At 39.0% G+C, this 21,160-nt stretch overlaps 1 protein-coding gene across 47 annotated transcripts in view; it reads left to right on the top strand.

The window, feature by feature from the left end:
* The window catches only part of STAU2 (staufen double-stranded RNA binding protein 2), a 365,466-nt gene that overhangs the window by 148,723 nt on the left and 195,583 nt on the right, over positions 1–21,160 (top strand). For all 47 annotated transcript variants that reach the window (XM_070075210.1, XM_070075196.1, XM_070075186.1 and 44 more), the window contains 2 exons: positions 6,664–6,801; positions 17,149–17,280. In XM_070075210.1, coding sequence (XP_069931311.1) covers positions 6,664–6,801; positions 17,149–17,280 — 270 coding nt within the window. The remainder of the gene's footprint in view (positions 1–6,663; positions 6,802–17,148; positions 17,281–21,160) is intronic.

Raw genomic sequence — 21,160 nt, 5'->3', positions numbered from 1 at the left:
CTGCCAGCCTTACTTACTCAACAGATTTCTGATCAGGCTCTGCAAATCAAGGATTAACGAGAAGAAATGTATTTATTTATTTATTTATTTATTTTTTTGACAGGCAGAGTGGACAGTGAGAGAGACAGACAGAGAGAAAGGTCTTCCTTTGCCGTTGGTTCACCCTCCAATGGCCGCCGCGGCCGGCGTGCTGCAGCCGGCGCACCACACTGATCCAATGGCAGGAGCCAGGTGCTTCTCCTGGTCTCCGATGGGGTGCAGGGCCCAAGCACCTGGGCCATCTTCCACTGCACTCCCTGGCCACAGCAGAGAGCTGGCCTGGAAGAGGGGCAACCGGGACAGAATCCGGCGCCCAACCGGGACTAGAACCCAGTGTGCCGGCGCCGCTAGGTGGAGGATTAGCCTAGTGAGCCGCGGCGCCAGCCAGAAATGTGTTTCATCTTTGCTGACTTTTCTTTCATTTAGATCGTGCAGTGATCTGGTGGAGGTTTTCTTTATTTAAAAACACATACATACATAGATATACAAATACATAAGAAACTTGTTTTTTTTATATAAAGGAATACTGATTTGACTTCATTTTGAAGAAAATGTGTGTTTAATGTGCCCTGATACAGCATTCTACATCATATGTAAGAACTACAGACACAGGAAAGGTAGACTGAAAGTAAATGCCAAGTAGATCCACTCACCACACACGCATCGCCGTGATGCCAGAGGCCTGGCTTTCATTCATGAGCTCTAACCACACAGCAGGGAGTAGGACTGAGCATGAAGAGCATGGCCTTTGGAGTCCAATTTGATTGTGAACCTGATGAGGTTACTTAGCTTTCCTAATCCTTCATTTCTTCACTTATAAAGTGAGAATAATCATTGTTCTTGCTTCATAAGATTGTTTTAAGTCTGAGTTGAAAAATGCTCAGAATACATTAGTAATTATTACTGATTATTAGTAGTAATAATGGAAATAGTAAGTACTCACTAAATATTAAGTAGTGATATTTTCTATCTAATTCTGTCACATTTCATATGTAGATGAATGTGTCCATGCTTTATTTACTTACATTTTTTAATGTATAAAATCTGTAGCTAACTATAAATCTATAACTTTCCCCTGCTCTTTTAAGCTAAGTCTAATCTTAATGAATTAAAAATAATAAGTTATCATGCTGGAGACAATCTGCGTTTCTGTAGTGGGATGAAAATCTGACTTTTGTTTTAAGTATAGCTGTTAGGAGCACATTATTGTTTAAGTAGTATTTCCTAGAAGTGGGGAACAAGAGACACATTTTGAATTCCGGGTTATTGGCTACTATTTAGTCTATAAGCATCTTGTTCCACAACTTCCTTCCCATCCAGCACTCTGATTTCAGCTTAAAATTGGCCTCTTGAGGGAAACTACCCGTGCTCCTCCCCCACTTTCCTTGCATTTTGTCCTCACGTGCATCACACTTGGCATTATGTAAAATCAGCCTATTGATGTCCTCTGAAATGTGATTCTTTGTGGAAAGCAACATGCATATAATGAAATGGAATGTAGATAAATTTTAAGTGTGATGATCATGCTTATAATGTGTCAATAAATGGATCAGCTTGGAACAGTATCTTGATTTTGAGCATTTTCCTCACTTCCTTGTATGACTTACACATTTGTGGCCTTCAGTTCCTTATATTCAGTAGAAAAAGAGAAACTATTCGATGATTTGCCTTGGTTTTATTTAAAATAATAATAGTTTGTCTCATGTGACCCTCTTGATCACTCTGTGATGGACCTGTTATCCTCATCTTACAGATGAGGCCCTCTCTATTTAAGGTTATATATTTTTAAAAGATTTATTTGTTTTAAGGCAGAGTTTTAGATAGGCAGAGGCAGGGAGAAAGAGGTCTTCCATCTGCAGGTTCACTCCCTAGATGGCCACAATGACTGGAGCTGCACTGATCTGAAGCCAGGAGCCAAGAACTTCCTCCAGGTCTCCCACACGGGTGCAGGGGCCCAAGAACTTAAGTTATCTTCTACTGCTTTCCCAGGCCATAGCAGAGAACTGGATTGGAAGTGGAGCAGCCGGGACTTGAGCCGGCACCCATATGGGATGCTGCACTGCAGGTGGCAACTTTACCCATTACGCCACAGCACTGGCCCCTTAAAGATATATTTTGGATCCAGTCAAGCCTGACTATGGTTCCCAGTTGAAACTGGTTATTCGTGAACCTCTTTCAGAGTTTGAGATTTACCCTGTAGTGTTACCCTGTAAACTTGTACGACTGCCCTGATAGTATCTTTGGGTTTATATCCTTTATTGTCTTTTTATTTTAAATGTAGTTTTCTTCCATAAGATAAGACTTCAAAGAAGTCTTTCAGTGTTATAGATAAGATTTCTTTTTTTTTTTGACAGGCAGAGTGGACAGTGAGAGAGAGACAGAGAGAAAGGTCTTCCTTTGCCGTTGGTTCACCCTCCAATGGCCGCCGCTGCAGCCTGCGCACCGCGCTGATCCGATGGCAGGAGCCAGGAGCCAGGTGCTTTTCCTGGTCTCCCATGGGGTGCAGGGCCTAAGCACCTGGGCCATCCTCCACTGCACTCCCTGGCCATAGCAGAGAGCTGGCCTGGAAGAGGGGCAACCGGGACAGAATCCGGCGCCCCAACCGGGACTAGAACCCGGTGTGCCGGCGCTGCAAGGTGGAGGATTAGCCTATTGAGCCACGGCGCTGGCTCTAGATAAGATTTCTTGTTCTCAACTATTACCAGACAATACTTACCAGTTTGTAGTTTGGTAATCTAAGACTTGAAGTCCAAGGAATAACTTAATTGTCAAGGTAGCAAGTAGTTAAAATGATGGAATTCTGAGAACAATAAAAATGACTTGGTTTCTTTATTTGATTGGATTTATGCATCTGATTCTTTGTCATTGGAATCCATGCCAACAACAATTTCTCTGGAAATTACAGACATTCTTATGAGAGAGTCAAATTAAACAGGAATGATGACAACATACCATTGGAAATACATATTTATTTGAACATCTTCATGTGCAAGGCGTACTCCTTCTGGAGCCAGACTGAAAGCTTGTCTTTATCTTTTCACTGGGCTCTTAGACTTACTAATTATCATTGCTATTTATTTCTCATTGTTCCTTCTTCACTCTCTGGATGACTTATTTTTATTTTGGGGCATATAAATTGAAGTAGAAACCAGTATTTTATTAAAAGCTCAAGATCTCCTCTGCTGTGTTGTCTCCCCCTACCTAACCACTGTGGTAGTGAAATTCTTGGTCTTCTTCCTCTTGGTCTTTCACTAGGCTGCTCTTCTTCTAGGGGTTCAGTACTCTCTTATGTTATCCACTGCCTATTAGACATCTTCATGTAATATTTCACAGGCATGTCAGACTCTTTCCAAAACTCATCATGTTCCCTTTTAAACCCCTTTTTCTTTCTGCATTCCTTAACTTAGTGGAAGTGACTGGCACCACCATCCATCTGCTGACACAAAAAGCTGGGAGTCATTTTTCACTTCTCTCCTACCCCTGAGATCCCATAAATCATTAAGTCTTTTTGGTTCCATTGCCTAAATATTTCCTCAGTTATGTCCTTTCTTTCCATCCCTAATGCCATTGTCTTGGTCCAGCTCAAAATCGTCTCTTGTCTCAACAGCTACAGTAAAGTTTTAATTGGCCTCCCTACAAATACTCTTGACAAATTATCTTTTAAAAAGTATAATATTTTGCAGACACTTGTCTGCCTGTGCCTCTCTTTTTAGTAGTTAAATGGTGCTCTTTGGAAAAAGTCCAAAATCCTAAACATAGTTTAAAAGACCTTGAAGGGTCTGACTTGGAGGCTGTACCTGTGGCACCTAAGTAGATGTTGTCAGTACTGACTCTGAGTACCAGTGGTTACAGGGGAAAGCTAACTCTTATGTAAGTTCAGTGTAACGTATAGTCTGTAGCATAGTGATTATCCTTAAATTACTAGCTGCATAAGAATAAATTTTCACAGGTTAGAGGAAAGTTTCGGCTACAGACAACATACAAACCTTCATTTCTAGGAAAAATATATGAAGAAAATTAGTTCACATGCAGAGTACTTGATTTACAAAGGGGTTTTGTATTTAAGTAGTAATGCAAGCATAACATATTTATATTTATACTCTTGTATATGAATTGACAAGCATACTAATTAAATGGTAAGAGCGAGCTGCTGCCCAACTCAAGTGCAGAACATTTTTCAATGAGGTTGAAGCTCTGCATAAACCTCTTTTCAGTCGCATCCTCATGCTTTCTCCCACAGGCAACCACTCTCATTAGTTTTGTGTCACCGTTTCCTACCTTAGTCTTATTTTTCTTTTCTTTGTTTTAAAGATTATTTATTTGAAAGGTAGAATTACAGAGGGAGAAAAGGAGAGACAGAGAAATCTTCCATTTACTGGCTCACCCCCAAATGGCCACAACGACTGGGGCTAGGCCAGGCTGACACTAGGAGCCAGGAGCTTCTTTCAGGTCTCTCATGTGGGTGCAATGGGTGCAGGGGCCCAGGAAGGCATCTTCCGCTGCTTTCCCAGGTGGATTAGCAGGGAGCTGGATTGGAAGTGGAATGGCTGGGACTTGAACTGGTACCCATATGGTATGCCAGATTGCAAGCAGCAGCTTACCCACTGTGCTACAATGCCATCCCCATCCTGTTTGTTTTTCAAAAATACATTAGCTGGTTATATTTTTAAAAGAGCTTTGTTGAGGTATTAAACAGTACATATTTAAAGTATACTATTTTTGATAATATGCATACATTTATAAACCCATCTTAACTATATTTAATCTTCTGGTCCATGAACATCATGTGCCTCTATTAGATCTTGTTTAATCTCATCAGTGTTTTATAGTTTTAGTGGGCTTTATATAAATTATATAATACTATATGAGTTATTCTGTGCTTGTTTCTTTTTTTTTACTTATTATTTTTCTGAAATTCTTTCATTTTCATGCATGTAGCAATACTTTATTCTTTTTTACTGCTTATACCATTTCATTGTGCAAATATACTGTAATCTGTTCTTTTATCAGTGATCACTTAAGTTATTTCTAGTTCTTTTTTCTATTTCAATGAATGCAGCAATGGATATTTCTGTACATTTGAGCCTACCATACCTGAGTAACACTATTCTTTTTTAGAAAGGAATTTATTTATGTATTTGAAATGCAGAGTGAGAGGGAGGGACAGAGGGAAGAGAGGAAGAAGAAGGGAGTGGAGGTGGGGGAAGAGATATCTTCTGTTTACTGGTTCACTCCCCAGATGGGTACAATAGCGAGGGAAGGGCCAGGCCAAAGCCAGGAACCAGGAACTCCATCCTAGTCCCCTAGATGGTTGTAGGGACCCAAGTACTTGGGCCATCTTCTGTGCCTTCCTAGGCATATTAGCAGGAAACTGGTTTGGAAGTGAAGCCAGAGCAATCAGGACTCAAAGCAATGCTCTCATATGAAATGTTGGTGTTGTAAGAGGCGGCTTTACCTGCTGTGCCACTACGCTCACCCCTTGGTAACATTTTTCTAGGGTGTTTATGTGCCTAGGAATAGGCTACTGGGTGATAAAATGTACCGTTTCAGGCCTTACTAGACATTGCCAAATTGTTTTCCAATTTATACCACAGTTGGTTTTATATAAGAATTTGTATTTTTTTCCCATTCTTAGCAGTTGGGGCTGTTAAACTTAAATTTTTGCTAAATTGGTTGGTGTGAAATAGTATCTCTCTGTGGTTTAACATGCATTTTCTGAATCCTAATGAGGTGGATTATATGTTCATGTTTCTTTCTGTAAAATATATTTTCATCTCTTTTGTGCATTTTCCTTTTAGATTGTCTTCTTAATACTTTTTTAGGAGTTTAAAAATATGTATATTTTAGATACTGGATATATATCTTTTTAGTTATATGTGTCCGAGATATCTCCTAAGTCATAGCTTTCTTCTATGTTCTATTTGGTATTTTTTTTTTGAAATTTTATTTATTTTTATTTTATTTTATTTTATTTTTTTTATTTTTTTGACAGGCAGAGTGGACAGTGAGAGAGAGAGACAGAAAGAAAGGTCTTCCTTTGCCGTTGGTTCACCCTCCAATGGCCGCCGCGGCTGGCGCACCGCGCTGATCCGATGGCAGGAGCCAGGAGCCAGGTGCTTTTCCTGGTCTCCCATGGGGTGCAGGGCCCAAGCACCTGGGCCATCCTCCACTGCACTCCCTGGCCACAGCAGAGAGCTGGCCTGGAAGAGGGGCAACCGGGACAGAATCCGGCGCCCCGACCGGGACTAGAACCTGGTGTGCCGGCGCCGCTAGGCGGAGGATTAGCCTAGTGAGCCGCGGCGCCGGCCCTCTATTTGGTATTTTTTGAAGCGCAGAGGCATTGAAGCAACTATGTTATACTGAAGACTACTTAACTTTTAGAAGCGTACTGGACCCAACTTACCAGTAATACCCGTGAGCCTCAAACTCCATAGGAGTCTTAGTTACAGATATATTTTATGATTTTTGTCCCTAAATCTTCATAAATCACTCTGACTTATCTTCTTCAGTCATAATTTTGAGATATTGGGGTGGTGGGGCAAACCACTAGTTTTTTTTTTTTAAAGAACATAAGAACAAGTTTTATAAGCATATTTTGAGGCCGTTTCTTCAATTATTTTTTAGGCTGGACCAGAATATGGTCAAGGAATGAACCCCATTAGCCGCCTGGCTCAAATCCAACAGGCCAAAAAGGAGAAGGAGCCAGATTATGTTTTGCTTTCAGAAAGGGGAATGCCTCGACGTCGGGAATTTGTGATGCAGGTATTTCTAACCTTCATATTAGAATTTTAGAAAACTATTGAAGATTTAGAAATTTTCAAACCAGTGGTTAAGAAATGTATACTTACAATAGTTTTAATGATCTGTGATTACTTTAAAATTTACTGTATTTGGGTGAAATGGTCATTTTTCCATTCAATTATTGTTTATAGCTGTTGTCTATATTCCCACTAAACTTGGTCTTTTTACTTTTTTACTTGTTAAACTTATTATTTGATGAAGTATTAAGCCTTTTTATTGTAATGTAAATTTAAGATATATTTTCTGAACAACTAAAAAAATAGAGAAGGAAGAAGGGTGGGAGGGAGGGGGGAAGAGGGACAAAGGGAGGGAGGAAATATCATTATATTCTTAGAATTGTATCTACAAATCACATTGAATCTGCTAAAAACTAATAAAAAGTTAAAAAAAAAAAAAAAGAAATCCCTATGTTGGAATAGCGATATAGTGGGAAGACAAACTTGGACTGAAAGCAGAAAGTAAACTGTGTCTACACGTGAAAGCATTCATTCCCTCCAGGCCCACCTCCTATCAACTCTGTGGAAACATTCTAGTGTCAAGGACGTGTTAGAATAGACAAAGTGGGTTTTTGGAGGGTCTGTGAGTTCACACAGGTTATTTACCCCAGAGTTTATCATTTCATACCTATCTCTTGGCTTTTTGTGTTACATTTTCTAGCCACAGCCTTTGTCTGTTAACTACTGAGAATTGGAGACAAATGGAAATACAAGCAAAATTTAGAAGCATGTATATAGTAGATGGAGCAGGGCCAATAGCGTGAGTTGTAGGCTATCAGGAAACTTAGAAAAAGAGAACAAGCTGGGTAGCTAACCATGGTGGGGGATGAAGGACTCAGAATTGCTAAGGGATGTAACTGGTGCATTGTGTCACAAGAATGGTTGTGAGTGTATTGGCAGATGGGTGTGGACTGAGAATGAGGTAGAATGCCTAACATGCTCTCCTCTTCTAATCCTCCTTGTCATTTTCATTTGCCAATTTAAACTGCAGTGCTGAAGAGACCTTTGTTTTAATTTTTTATTATGAAAATGCCAAACATATTCACAGGTAGGGAAAGAATAGTATAATGAACCCCTAGTATGTCCATAACTCAAACCCAATAATTACTGAGGTTTTTGCCACACTTGATCTACCTATTGATTTTTCTATCCTCCCTCTCTCCCTTTTTCTCTTGAGGTACTGCAAAGCTAATTTCTAACTACATGTCATTTCAACCTTACTTACTTAGTGTGTATCTCTTTTAAAAACGTGAGTTTTTCTCACAGTAGATATGATTCATTAGAATCATCTAACATCTAGTCTGTTTTTAAAACCTCCTTATGGTCCTCAAATTGGTTTTAAAAATAATTGGTTTGTCAGATCAACTTTTTGTAGTCCAACCCACCTAAGGATCTCACTTCTCATTGAGTTCAGGTAAAATCAACAGGTATTTCTTAAGTGCTGATCATGTGGCAGACATTTTGGTTTGCACATGTGGTACCTCATATATATATATATATATATATATATATATATATATGATGTCTCATATATATAACTTTTCATGCATAGCTAAGTTTTGCCTTTCCTTCTAATTTACAGTCTCCAAATATCTTTATCTCACAATACTCAACACAGTGGTTTGTAAATAATAGAGCCTTTTTTTTAAAAAAGATTTATTTTATTTATTTGAAAGACAGAGTTACAGAGAGAGGTAGAGACAGAGAGAGAGGTCTTCCATCTGCTGGTTCATTCCCCAGTTGGCTGCAACAGCCAGAACTGTGCCGATCCGAAGCCAGGAGCCAGGAGCTTCTTTCAGGTCTCCCACGCGGGTGCAGGGGCCCAAGGACTTGGGCCATCTTCCACTGCTATCCCAGGCCACAGCAGAGAGCTGGATCAGAAGAGTAGCAGCCAGGACTAGAACCGGCGCCCATATGGGATGCCGGTGCTTCAGGCCAGCTCTTTAACCCACTGTGCCACAGTGCCAGCCCCATAATAGAGCTTTAATAAATATTTAATGTATATTTGTTATCTACCTCCAAACTTAGAGCTTGTATTTTTGGCTTTTGTTGGAGATGTCAACTTATGTTGTAATCACAGATAAACTACTGCTGGGAACCCAGATAACAAAAGAGGAAGAATTCTTCTATGGTCAGTAAACATGTCATTGTCTAGATGTTATCTGGACCCAGAACAGCGTTCTAGTATTTTCACTTGGGAGAATGTAGTTACCATTTGCTATCTTACATTCTAACAAGAATTCTAGGAAGTTTTCTTTGAACCTCAAGCTTAAATTTAAAAAAAAATCATGTAAATTTTATACATATATTAGGAATATAAATGGGATTTGGCCTTTAGTTAAACAATCTCTTTTCTATGGAGTATTTTGAGTGCTCCTTTTGAAAGAGGAATTTAGAGTATCTTAGGCCAGCTTCAATGTTATGGGTATTCATAAACATTCTAGTTAAATGGGGACATTTGGCTGTGCTTTTAAATGTTTTCACACTGAATTCATATTGTTTTTTCCCTTTCTGGAAGCCCCAGTGGATTCATTACAGTATTACAGCAACTTTATCAAAGCAAAGGCTTTTGTAAACTACTTAAGCAATGTTATTATTTATTATAATTGAATGTGGAAGTCAAATATCTAGAGATAATATACTCATTTTTATCAATCATCAAAAAAGAAACTTTGTATGCTATAAAACAGATGCAGTGATTTCTGTTGATATACTAGATAAACAAAAAATCTGATGACATTATTTGGGAAGTTAGTTCCAAATCAAATTTCTTAAAGCTTTTCATTTTGTTGGAGAGAAGTATTTTGACTTTTCAGACAGAAAATTATGACTAAATTGTATATCAGCATTCTGTATGATTATTTATCATATAATACTACTTTTCTACCTTTGTTTAAGTTCTCCAGATTGTTTAGAAAATACATCAAATTTCATCGATTTTAAATGTTTTCAGTAAAAGATAATGAATTAAACTTTATTAAATACTATGTCAGAACTTTTTGTGTCTTTTTGTTTGTTTGTTTGTTTATGTTTTTGAGAGATAGAAAGCTTTCATACTCTGATTCACTCCCATAAAAGACTGCAGTGGCTGGGGCTGGGTCACAGCTGGTGTTGAGGCATGGCTCAAGCCAAGAGCCAAAATTTAATCCAGTCAGATGGCTCAGTCACTTGAGCCATCATCCCCTGCTGCCTCCTAGGGCCTTCATTGGCCAGAAGCTGGAGTCAGAAGTCAGAGCTAGAAATTAAACCTGATGTCCTAACCAGTATTTTTTTTCTTATTTAATGAATACAATTTTCATAGGTACAACTTCAGGAATATACTGGCTTTTCCCCCATACCCACCTTCCCACCCCCACTCCCGTCCCACCACCTACTCCCTCTCCCATCCCATTCTTCATTAAAATTCATTTTTAATAAACTTTATATACAGAAGACCAGCTCTATACTAAGTAAAGATTGCCACACACACACACACACACACACACACAATGTATATAGTACTGTTTGAGAACAAGTTTTGCAGTTAATTCTCATAGGATGGAGGTCCTACATGGGGAGTAAGTGCACAGTGACTTCTGTTGTTAATTTAACAATTAACACTCTTATTTATGACATCAGTGATCATCCGAGGCTTTTGCCATGAGCTGCCAAGGCTATAGAAGCCTTTTGTGACCACAAACTCCATCAGTATTTAAACAAGGCCATAAGCAAAGTGGAAGTTCTCTCCTCTCTGCAGAGAAAAGTTCATCCTTCTTTGATGGCCCCTTCTTTCCACTGGGGTCTCATTTACAGAGATCCTTTGTGTAGGATATTTTTTGTCATAGTGTCTTGGCTTTCCATGCCTGAAATGCTATCATGGGCTTTTCAGCTACATCCGAATGCCTTAAGGGCTGATTCTGAGGTCAGAGTCTAACCAGTATCTTAATCACTAGGCCAATGCCTGCCATATGTTTCTTAGTTTTGGGAGAATTGGATTTGATTTATGTGAATGATTTAATTTTTAAGAGAAACTTGTTGGTGTTAAATTTATTGTGTAGTAAAATAATTAAGCTTCTTTGCAAATAGAAATGACATTTTAATGTAAAGTTCTTATTTTTAATAGTTAAACATTTGTGAGCTTTCTAGGAAGATGATTTATGAAATTTACTTACATATACTTCATTAACAAAGTGATATTTTTAGTAACCATTGTGTGTGTCAGAGAATGAAGGTCATGTAGCAGTGTGGTCTTTTCAGTACTAACAAATTACTTCGGAACAACTACTTACAAACTGTTGAACCATGTAGTTATAAAAGCTTGTGTGAGCAGTGGGTATTTGGCACAGCAGTTAAAATGCCAGTTCCAGTCCTGGCTCCTCCACTTCCAATATAGCTTCTCATTATTGCCTATCCTGGGAAGGTATTAGATGATAGCTCAAGTACTTGGGTCCTTGCTACCCATGTGGGAGACCTGGATTGACTTCTGGGCTCTTGCCTTCTACCTGATCTAGACCTGGCTGTTGGAGGCATTTAGGAAATGAACTAGTAGATGGAAGATCACTCTTTGTCTCTGCATTTCAAATAAAGTGATGGTGGTGTTGGGGACATAATATAACAAAAAAGCTTATGTGAGAAAAGAGGTAAATGAATGGGAAAATTATCCTGGGATTAATTCTAGAAATAAGTCTTGAATGTATCAAGAGTAGATCAGATGGAAATCTGGAATATACAGATAGAAGGTGAATGCAAAGGTAAGAATAGCATTACTGCTTCCAAGCCCAGGAGTAGGAGCCTGGAGCTGAAGGATATCAGTTATAGGTAGATAAATGAGAGTGGTGAAGCAGCAGAAAAATTGGATGAGATTGAGTGAGGTATGTATAGCATGTAAAAACAGATGAAATGTTTTATGCAGTTATATTTGCTCAAGTAATCTTTTGCTCCTGTTTACTTTGGCAAGCCTCAACTGTCAGAGCAGTAGAGGAAACTTCTGATGCACCTGACCCAAGTTTTTCGGTAACAGGCATTCTAGTAACAACGTAGGGGCTGGTGACACTGGGAAAGAAACCAACCACTAGAAAAAATAGCAGATAGCACAGGCAACTCTAGACAGGGATTCAAGCCTTTTATCCATAGAGCCTGTCTTGGTGGGGTCAGGTGCTAGCAAACGTTACTATGGTAGGTAACGTGTGTTCATCTAGCTCCAAGGATCTGCTGTAACTACTGAATAAGTGCTTTTCAGACTGAGGGCACAGATTACTTCTAACTTGTCACAATATGGTAATTTCTGGTTTCAGAATAAAGGCAATGAAGTATTTCAAAAACATTTCACAGATTTGAAGTGTGCAACTTGTGAGCATTGTTACAGAAATTCTATAATGTATACCTTTTCACAGTTTCACATTCTTTAAGAACTGTCATTTAGTTTGTCTTGACTAAAGCTGTGTTGAAGAGTACAGTTTCATATACTTTGCATTTTGCTCATGTTTGTTAAATATGTATCTTGTTTTAACCATTTCCTTTTATGTCCCCAATTCCTGAAAAGTGGTTGGTTCACTGAAGCTTAAAAGTAGTGATGGAAATAGTAACACAAATACAATGCTAAATAATGGTGTAAGAATAAATGGCGCGGCCAGTGCCCCGGCTCAATAGGCTAATCCTCCACCTAGCAGCGCCGGCACACCGGGTTCTAGTCCTGGTCGGGGCGCCGGATTCTGTCCCGGTTGCCCCTCTTCCAGGCCAGCTCTCTGCTGTGGCCTGGGAAGGCAGTGGAGGATGACCCAAGTGCTTCGGCCCTGCACCCCATGGGAGACCAGGAGAAGCACCTGGCTCTTGGCTTCGGATCAGCGCGGTGCGCCGGCCACAGTGCGCCAGCCGTGTCGGCCATTGGAGGGTGAACCAACGGCAAAAGGAAGACATTATTTAAGACCTTTCTCTCTGTCTCTTTCTCTCTCACTGTCCACTCTGCCTTTCAAAAAAAAAAAAAAAAGGGCAAACAAAACTCAAGTGTGGATACTAGATAGGAATCTGTTATTTTCTGGGAAAAGTGGAATAACTAAAATTATGATCTTACACAAGAACCAAAAAAGCAAAGTATGACTAGAAGTATCATGCCAAATATCTAAAACTAGATACTGTTGTACCACGTATTCATTCATCGCTGTAACAAAGTGTTCCTGTCACTGAGCAATCTTGTTAAAGTGGCATGAAGCTGTTGAAACCTTCTGATTTTGTTTTTTAACCAAAGCACAGTGGCGTCTGGTAAAACAGTGTAGCTTTTCAATATGAATTGCTTGTTCAGCTTTCTTGCTCATTTTCTAACTGGCTTTTTGAAAAACCAATTTTTTTAAACTTTTATTTAATGAATATAAATTTCCAAAGTACAGCTTATGGATTACAATGGCTTCCCCCCCATAACGTCCCTTCCACCTGCAACCCTCCCCTTTCCCACTCCCTCTCCCCTTCCATTCACATCAAGATTCATTTTCGATTCTCTTTATATATAGAAGATCAGTTTAGCATACATTAAGTAAAGATTTCAACAGTTTGCTCCCACACAGAAACATAAAGTGAAAAATACTGTTTGAGTACTCGTTATAGCATTAAATCTCAATGTACAGCACACTAAGGACAGAGATCCTACATGAGGAGTAAGTGCACAGTGACTCCTGTTGTTGACTTAACAAATTGACACTCTTGTTTATGGCCTCAGTAATCACCCTAGGCTCTTGTCATGAGCTGCCAAGGCTATGGAAGCCCCCTGAGTTCACCAACTCTGATCATATTTAGACAAGGCCATGGTCAAAGTGGAAGTTCTCTCCTCCCTTCAGAGAAAGTACCTCCTTCTTTGATGACCCATTCTTTCCACTGGGATCTCACTCGCGGAGATCTTTCATTTAGGGTTTTTTTTTTTTTTTTTTTTCCCCAGAGTGTCTTGGCTTTCCATGCCTGAAATACTCTCATGGGCTTTTCAGCCGGATCTGCATGCCTTAAGGGCTGATTCTGAGGCCAGAGTGCTGTTTAGGACATCTGCCATTCTATGGGTCTGCTGTGTTATCTCACTTCCCATGTTGGATTGTTCTCTCCCTTTTTGATTCTATCAGCTAGTATTTGCAGACACTAGTCTTGTTTATGTGCTCCCTTTGGCTCTTAGTCCTATCATTATGATCAATTGTGAACAGAAATTGATCACTGGGACTAGTGAGATGGCATTGGTACATGCCACCTTGATGGGATTGAATTGGAATCCCCTGGTATGTTTCTAACTACCGTTTGAGGTAAGTCAGCTTGAGCATGTCCCGAATTGCACATCTCTTCCCTCTCTTATTCCCACTCTTATATTTAACAGCGATCACTTTTCAGTTAAGTTTTAGCACTTAAGAAGAATTGTGTATTGATTACAGTATTCAACCAAAAGTATTAAGTAGAACAAACAAAAAAAATACTAAGAGGGATAACATATTAAGTTGCTCATCAACAGTCAGGGTGAGGGCTGATCAAGTCACCGTTTCTTGTAGTGTTCATTTCACTTTAACAGGTTTCCTTTTTGGTGCTCAGTTAGTTGTCACCTATCAAGGAGAACAAGTGGTATTTGTCCCTTTGGGATTGGCTTATTTCACTCAGCATAATGTTTTCCAAATTCCTAACAGGGATCACTTTTCAGTTAAAATTTAAACACCTAAGAATAATTGTGTGTTAATTACAGAGTTCAACCATTGGTACTAGAACAAAAAAATACTAAAATGGATAAAGTATTACATTGTACATCAACCGTCAGGACAAGAGCTGATCAAGTCACTGTTTCTCATAGTGTCCATTTCACTTCAACAAGTTTCCCCTTTGGTGCTCAGTTAGGACTGATTTTGTTTGAGTTTCAAGAGTTAAGCCAACTTTGAATTTCTGGAATAAATCCTACTTTGTCATGATTCTTTTTCTTTTTATATACTTATTTATTATTTAAAACATAGCATCTGTGTTCATGAATGAAACTATTCTGTAATTTTCCTTTCTGTACTGTTTGTGTTGAATTTCAAAATCAAAGTGATACCTCATAAGAAAACTGGGAACTGGGCCCTCTTTTTCTGTTTTTGGCTGATTATGTGTATATGTGTAAGACTATCATAAATCTTCCTTAAATATTGGATGGAACTTACTGGAGAAAATCAAATTTCCTTGTGGAAAGGTTTTTGAAAATTGGATTTTAATTTCTTTATCTCTTATAGTCCTGTTTAGTTACAGGCTTAGTCTGTGGTGATTTTGGTAATTTATATTGTTTAGAAAATGTTCCATTTTATCTAAACATTTATCAGTTAGCTTAAAATTTTTCTCAGTCTTCCTTATGAATTTGTAATATTGCAGAAACAGTGGTGATCCCTTTCCTGTTATTTATGTCTTACTTATTTCTCGATTAGCCTTAACCTTTGGTTTATCATTTTGCTAGTGTTTTCAGGGAACAAGCTGTTGACTTTTTTAACTTCTCTGTTGTAGTTGGTTTTTTCTTTCCTCAATTTCTGCTCTTGTCCTTATTCTCCAGGTTTATTTTGCTGTTGTATTTATCACTTCCTGAGATGGGTGTTAGACCATAACATCTATAAGCTGTTGCAGCTTTTAGACTTTCCTTCAGCTGTGTCCTTCAAGTTTTCATATATTTTCACTATTTTTTATTCAAAACATTTTCTGATTTCTACTGGGACTTCTCCCCCAGGTTATTTTGATTTATATGGTTTAATTTCTAAAGTCATGATTAATTGCTTGTTCAATCACTTAAATGAAACCAGTGTATAAAAACGAATCCCACTATAGTTGTATTTTCAATTTCTCCTTGTAGTTCTGTCCTTTTTTTCTTTATTAATTTGTGTCTTCTGTTTTTATTATTTCTTAGTGCTTGCATCTCTAAAACAGCATGATGTAACTCATAGAATGTACGTGTTACTGTAAGGTGTTTGATGTATATTTAAATATTATACACATGTAAATTGCTCACAAAAGATAACTGTGGAATAGTTCTGTTGATAAAGTTACTATTTATTGGATAATTACTGATTAAACACTGGCTTACATACATTATCCTGCTTAATTTTCTTTTTTTTTTATTTCATTAATGGAAAAAATAATTGCTACCATGGTAACAAAATGGGATGCAAAAGACATACAACTTTTTTTTATTTTTTATTTACCTATTTATTTTTGATAGCATTTTTAGGTTGTAAAAGAATGCAAGCCCATTGTAATGAATTTTAAAATTCAGAAAAAATGATAAGGAAGAGAATAAAACCCATAACTGCATCATCCATAAGCAGCTATCCTGCTTAATTTTCAAAACAACACTGTGAGGTAGTTGATACTCTTTTTTTTTTATTTTTTATTTTTTTTGACAGGCAGAGTGGACAGTGAGAGAGAGAGACAGAGAGAAAGGTCTTCCTTTGCCGTTGGTTCACCCTCCAATGGCCGCCGCGGCCGGCGTGCTGCGGCCGGCGCACCGCGCTGATCCAATGGCAGGAGCCAGGAGCCAGGTGCTTTTCCTGGTCTCCCATGGGGTGCAGGGCCCAAGTACCTGGGCCATCCTCCACTGCACTCCCTGGCCACAGCAGAGGGCTGGCCTGGAAGAGGGGCAACCGGGACAGAATCTGGCGCCCCGACCGGGACTAGAACCCGGTGTGCCGGTGCCGCTAGGCGGAGGATTAGCCTAGTGAGCCGCGGCGCCAGCTGGTAGTTGATACTTTTACTGATGAAACCCCAAAGATTAGAGAAGTTGAATAATTTGCACAAATTGGCACGGCTGGAAAATGATAGGGTTGAGTTGCATACCCCATTTTGTCTTGGAGTCCTCTGCTATTAACAACAATATTGTACTAATCTTTGTGTATCAGTTCTCTTCAGGGACTACTTTATAAATCTTTGTAAACTTGGGATGCATTCTGAACTTTATGATAAATGACATGGGTATGAATGGAAGACTTTCCAATGTTTTAATTAAAATAAGGGATACTGAATATAGTTATAACATTAATTCATTAAATTTTAGTTTTCTGTTTTGACAAATAATACCAATTTAAGGTTTCAAAAAATTAAATGACATATAAATTTGTATGGATGAAAAATCTACTATCCTGAGATAACCCCTCATTGACATTTTGAGACCGTTTTCCCGTGTGTATTTTCACTTGTGTGTGTGTGTCTACATATATAATTACATAAATGGTGTCTTACTTACTGTTTTTATTTCGGACTGAATTGTTTTATTTTCGAATGCTAGGGAATAGAATGCATTGCTCTGTGAGGTAAGGAGTTCCTTTTTACCAAACTATCCTTCAGTGTTGTCCTTTAATCTTACCAGGTCAAGGTAGGCAATGAAGTTGCCACAGGAACAGGACCTAATAAAAAGATAGCCAAAAAGAATGCCGCAGAAGCAATGCTCTTACAGCTTGGTTATAAAGCGTCGACTAGTCTTCAAGATCAACTGGACAAGGTGAGAGTTAAGTTTACATGTGTATGTTCTTTCTCACAGAATATTAAAATGATTAACAAATTCTGATCTCAACTGCTATTAAATTAGATGTCAATTTTTGTTTTTCTGCGATAGTATTCTGTATCTTTAAAGATAGCTTCTATAAGCACAAAACAGCATTTACCTGAGAGGTAAAATGAAATACTAATAGATGATTAATAAGTAATTATACTCTTAATTAACAAATACTAAAAATTTCTTACATGGTTGTACATATCCTATTACCAGTTTAATTTTTTTTAACTTACCATTTTTGGCCACTCAGTTGTTCTTGTCTGCAGACACGGTCTTAATTTGTGCCTTTTAAGAACAGAGGTTGTTAGCCTTTATTTTTGGACTACAGCTGAAAACATGGGAACTAAAAAATCTAACTTATCCCTTTAGGGCAGGGACTGCATTGGACAGACACTCTATAAATAATTTTTGTATTTACTTAAAATCTGAAGGTAAACTCAGAGAGTGTTTATTTTCTGCCAAGACCTGTGTTCGGGCCCCTGTTTCTTCTGCAGCAGTTAATGACATCATTAACACCCACCCCTGTTGCAAGAAGCAGAGAACCCCAGAGTCAGGACTTGGCAGATGACTTGGAAGCTCTGATTTAGTTTTATTCCATATAAGGTTATCATTTTCTTATCTGTGCATGTGTTAAAGTTACTTCTATTTGACATTTTATTTGTATGAAAATTCACAAAAAAAGGCTCAAGAGTAATATATTTTGACCAGACCATCTCACATAAGGATTTTGTGTCAGAGGTATTCTTTAGTTTCTACAGGAATGTACTTCTGAAATTTAGAGTAACAAACAAAATTATCTGTTTAAAAACATTGAGCTACACTATTCTTTTTAAGGCAGCTATGATTCTTTTGAAGGCTTAAGAAGTCATTTCTCTACATAGTATTGCTTGAGATTTTAACTGTTTTTATAACCTGACCAGTCAGTGCTTTTCCTTCTTTTAAAAGTATTTGTAACATGAAACCTAACATATGTTCAAGTTTCCCTAGTTCTTAAATTGATAGTGTATATGTTGTTTTAACTTAACACATTTATATTGACTTAAAACTGGTGAGTGATTTATAAAAATATGTTAAAGTAAATCCCCTCATAGACATTTATTTCTAACTTAGGTGAAAGCAAAACAAAAAAAGCAGAAAAAAGCAAAAAGCAGAACCCATTAATTTTGTTGATTTCATTAATTTGAGAAACATTTTTTGCATGCCTACTGTTTTAGTCAGTTTCTCCTGAGAAACGGAACCAACAGGATGCTGTGCTTGTATGTGCATGTGCACTCATGCTCACGTGCACGGATTAATTTGAAAGAGTTGGCTCATGAGATTGTGGAAGCTGGCTAGTCCAAAATCTGATGGGGGAGGCTGGCAGGCTGGAGACTGAAGACGGAGTTGCAGTCCTAGGCCAAAGGTAGTCTTCTGGAGACTGCTCTTGCCCAGGGAGGCCAGCATTCTGTTCTCTGAGGTCTTCAAGTGATCATATAACGTGCACCCACACTGTGAAGGGCGATCTGCTTTACTCAGGAGTCCACCAGTTTAACTGTACATCTCATCCCCCTCTCACAGAAGCACCCAGGATATTTGACCAAGAATCAGGGTGCTCCGTGACCTAGCTGGGTTGGCATGTGTGGTTAACTGTCATACCCACCAAATGCCAGACACTTAAAACTGAATTAACAAGATGACTGAAAACTCGGTCCCTCCATTCAAGGAACTGACCACCAAGGGTTAGGAGTGAGGAGTTTTTATCATAAAACAAAAGTTACAATACTGTGGTTCCTGGAGAGCACAAGGATGAATCTGGAAGTCAGGCGAAAAGAAAAGAACTTCAGGAATCATTCAGTGAGGCTTGAATGTGAAGGTTAGTTGATGTGGTTTGCATTCTTCAAACAACAGTTCTGTAAGTAATGGGGAGAATGGATTTGAACAGATTGACACTGAAGGCAGGGAGGTCAGTCAGGAGGCCAGCAGAGATCCTGAGGGTTTGAATTAAGACAATAGGTGGTAGAGAGGAGAAGAAAGACCCTGGAGCTGTTTCGGAAGCGTTGGTAGGTAAGATGGAGTAGCAGATGGTATGCACGGAGGATACCAGAAGAAGGAAGAGGAAAGGATAACTGCAGAAAGGAGGAGTAGAAAATGATGATGTAGTAGGTGGTAGTCATACCCTGTACAAGGATCAGATAAGAGAAGGACTGAAGATACTTACGGTTAATAAGATGTTCGAGGGGAGGGTTGGGGGTGATGCAGGCATTTGACTTAACAATTAGGATGCTGCTTGGGACACTGGCATCCCACATCAGAGTCCCTGGATGCAAATCCCAATTCCTCTCCTGATTCCAGCTTCCTGCCAGTGGGCAGTGGGTAATGGCGCCAGTGCTTGGGTCCTGCCACCCATGTTGGAGACCCAGATTGAGTTCCTGGCTACTGCTTTGGCCTGTCCCAGTGCTGGCTGTGACTAGCACGTCTCCCTGCCTTTCAGATAAAGAAATCTAGAAGAAAGAAAAAGATCATCTCTGGTGAGTTTAGCAAAAGCAGGTGTTTTTGGTTTTTTTGACAGGCAGAGTTAGACTGTGAGAGAGAGAGGGGGAGACACAGAGAGAAAGGTCTTCCTTTCCATTGGTTCACACCCAAATGGCTGCTACGGCTGGCACTGCGCTGATCTGAAGCCAGCAGCCAGGTGCTTCCTCCTGGTCTCCCATGCGGGTGCAGGGCCCAAGGACCTGGGCCATCCTCCACTGCACTCCCTGACCACAGCAGAGAGCTGGCCTGGAAGAGGAGCAACCGGGACAGAATCTGGCGCCCCAACCTGACTAGAACCTGGGGTGCCAGCCCCGCAGGCGGAAGATTAGCCAAGTGATCGCGGCGCCGGCTGCAAAAGCAGGTTTTTTAAAACCTATTTTAAATTTCTTTCTTTTTATTTACTTGAAAGGCAAATACACAGCACATGCGTGTGCACATGCGCACACACACACAGAGGGAGAGAGACAGACAGAGACAGAATCTTCCATCTACTGGTTCAGTCCCCAGATGCCTACAGCAGTCAATGCTGGGCCAGGCTGAAGCCAGGAGAGATGAACTCGATCCAGGTATCCCATGTAGGTGAAAGGAACTGCCTCCCATGGTGTGAATTAGCAGGAAGCTGGACTGGAGATATATTTTTTTATTTTATATTTTTAAAATAGACGAGACATGTGCATAGTTAAAAAAAATTCAAACATCACAGATTAAATTGTGAGCACAGTTTAGACTCATTTTTCCTTGAGATCCTCGGTCTCATACTCTTCTTTGACAAAGGCGTCTCTCGTAATAGCATTTGTATAGCATTTAAAATAGTGTCTGAAATGCAGTATCTTTTACATAAGGAATAAATAAAAATTAAATACCCTCATGAAGATATTCTGTGCTTACACATTAACATACTGTCACTTTGTAAAAAAAATCAGATTTACTGAAGAGTGCAGCTCAGTGAGTTTTGAGGAATGCATGTATTTACTCATTAGCCACCACCATAATTTTAATATCCCTGTGGTCCCCTACGCTAATCACCTGGTATGTGTTTGCCTTTTCTAGAATGGCATATACATCAAACCATATGTATACGTTTTTCTTGTGTGATTTCTTATTCCTTGGCATAATGCTTTTGGGAGTCATCCATATCATTGCATTTATCATTAGCTTGTTCTTTTTCATTGTTGTATTCTTCACCAACATTTGGTTAGGCTTGAGTCTTTATAATACAGCAGTTAGAGCATTCATGGACAAATCCTGACATGCATGTATTTCTCTGTTATATCCTGTAACAAGTGCATGTTTTACTTCATAAAATGAAGCCATT

The sequence above is a fragment of the Oryctolagus cuniculus genome, chromosome 6 (assembly GCF_964237555.1).
Source record: "Oryctolagus cuniculus chromosome 6, mOryCun1.1, whole genome shotgun sequence".
Lineage (NCBI taxonomy): Eukaryota > Metazoa > Chordata > Mammalia > Lagomorpha > Leporidae > Oryctolagus > Oryctolagus cuniculus.
The sequence above is the reverse complement of the archived record's forward strand: the minus strand, read 5'-3'. Positions and strand labels throughout refer to the sequence as shown.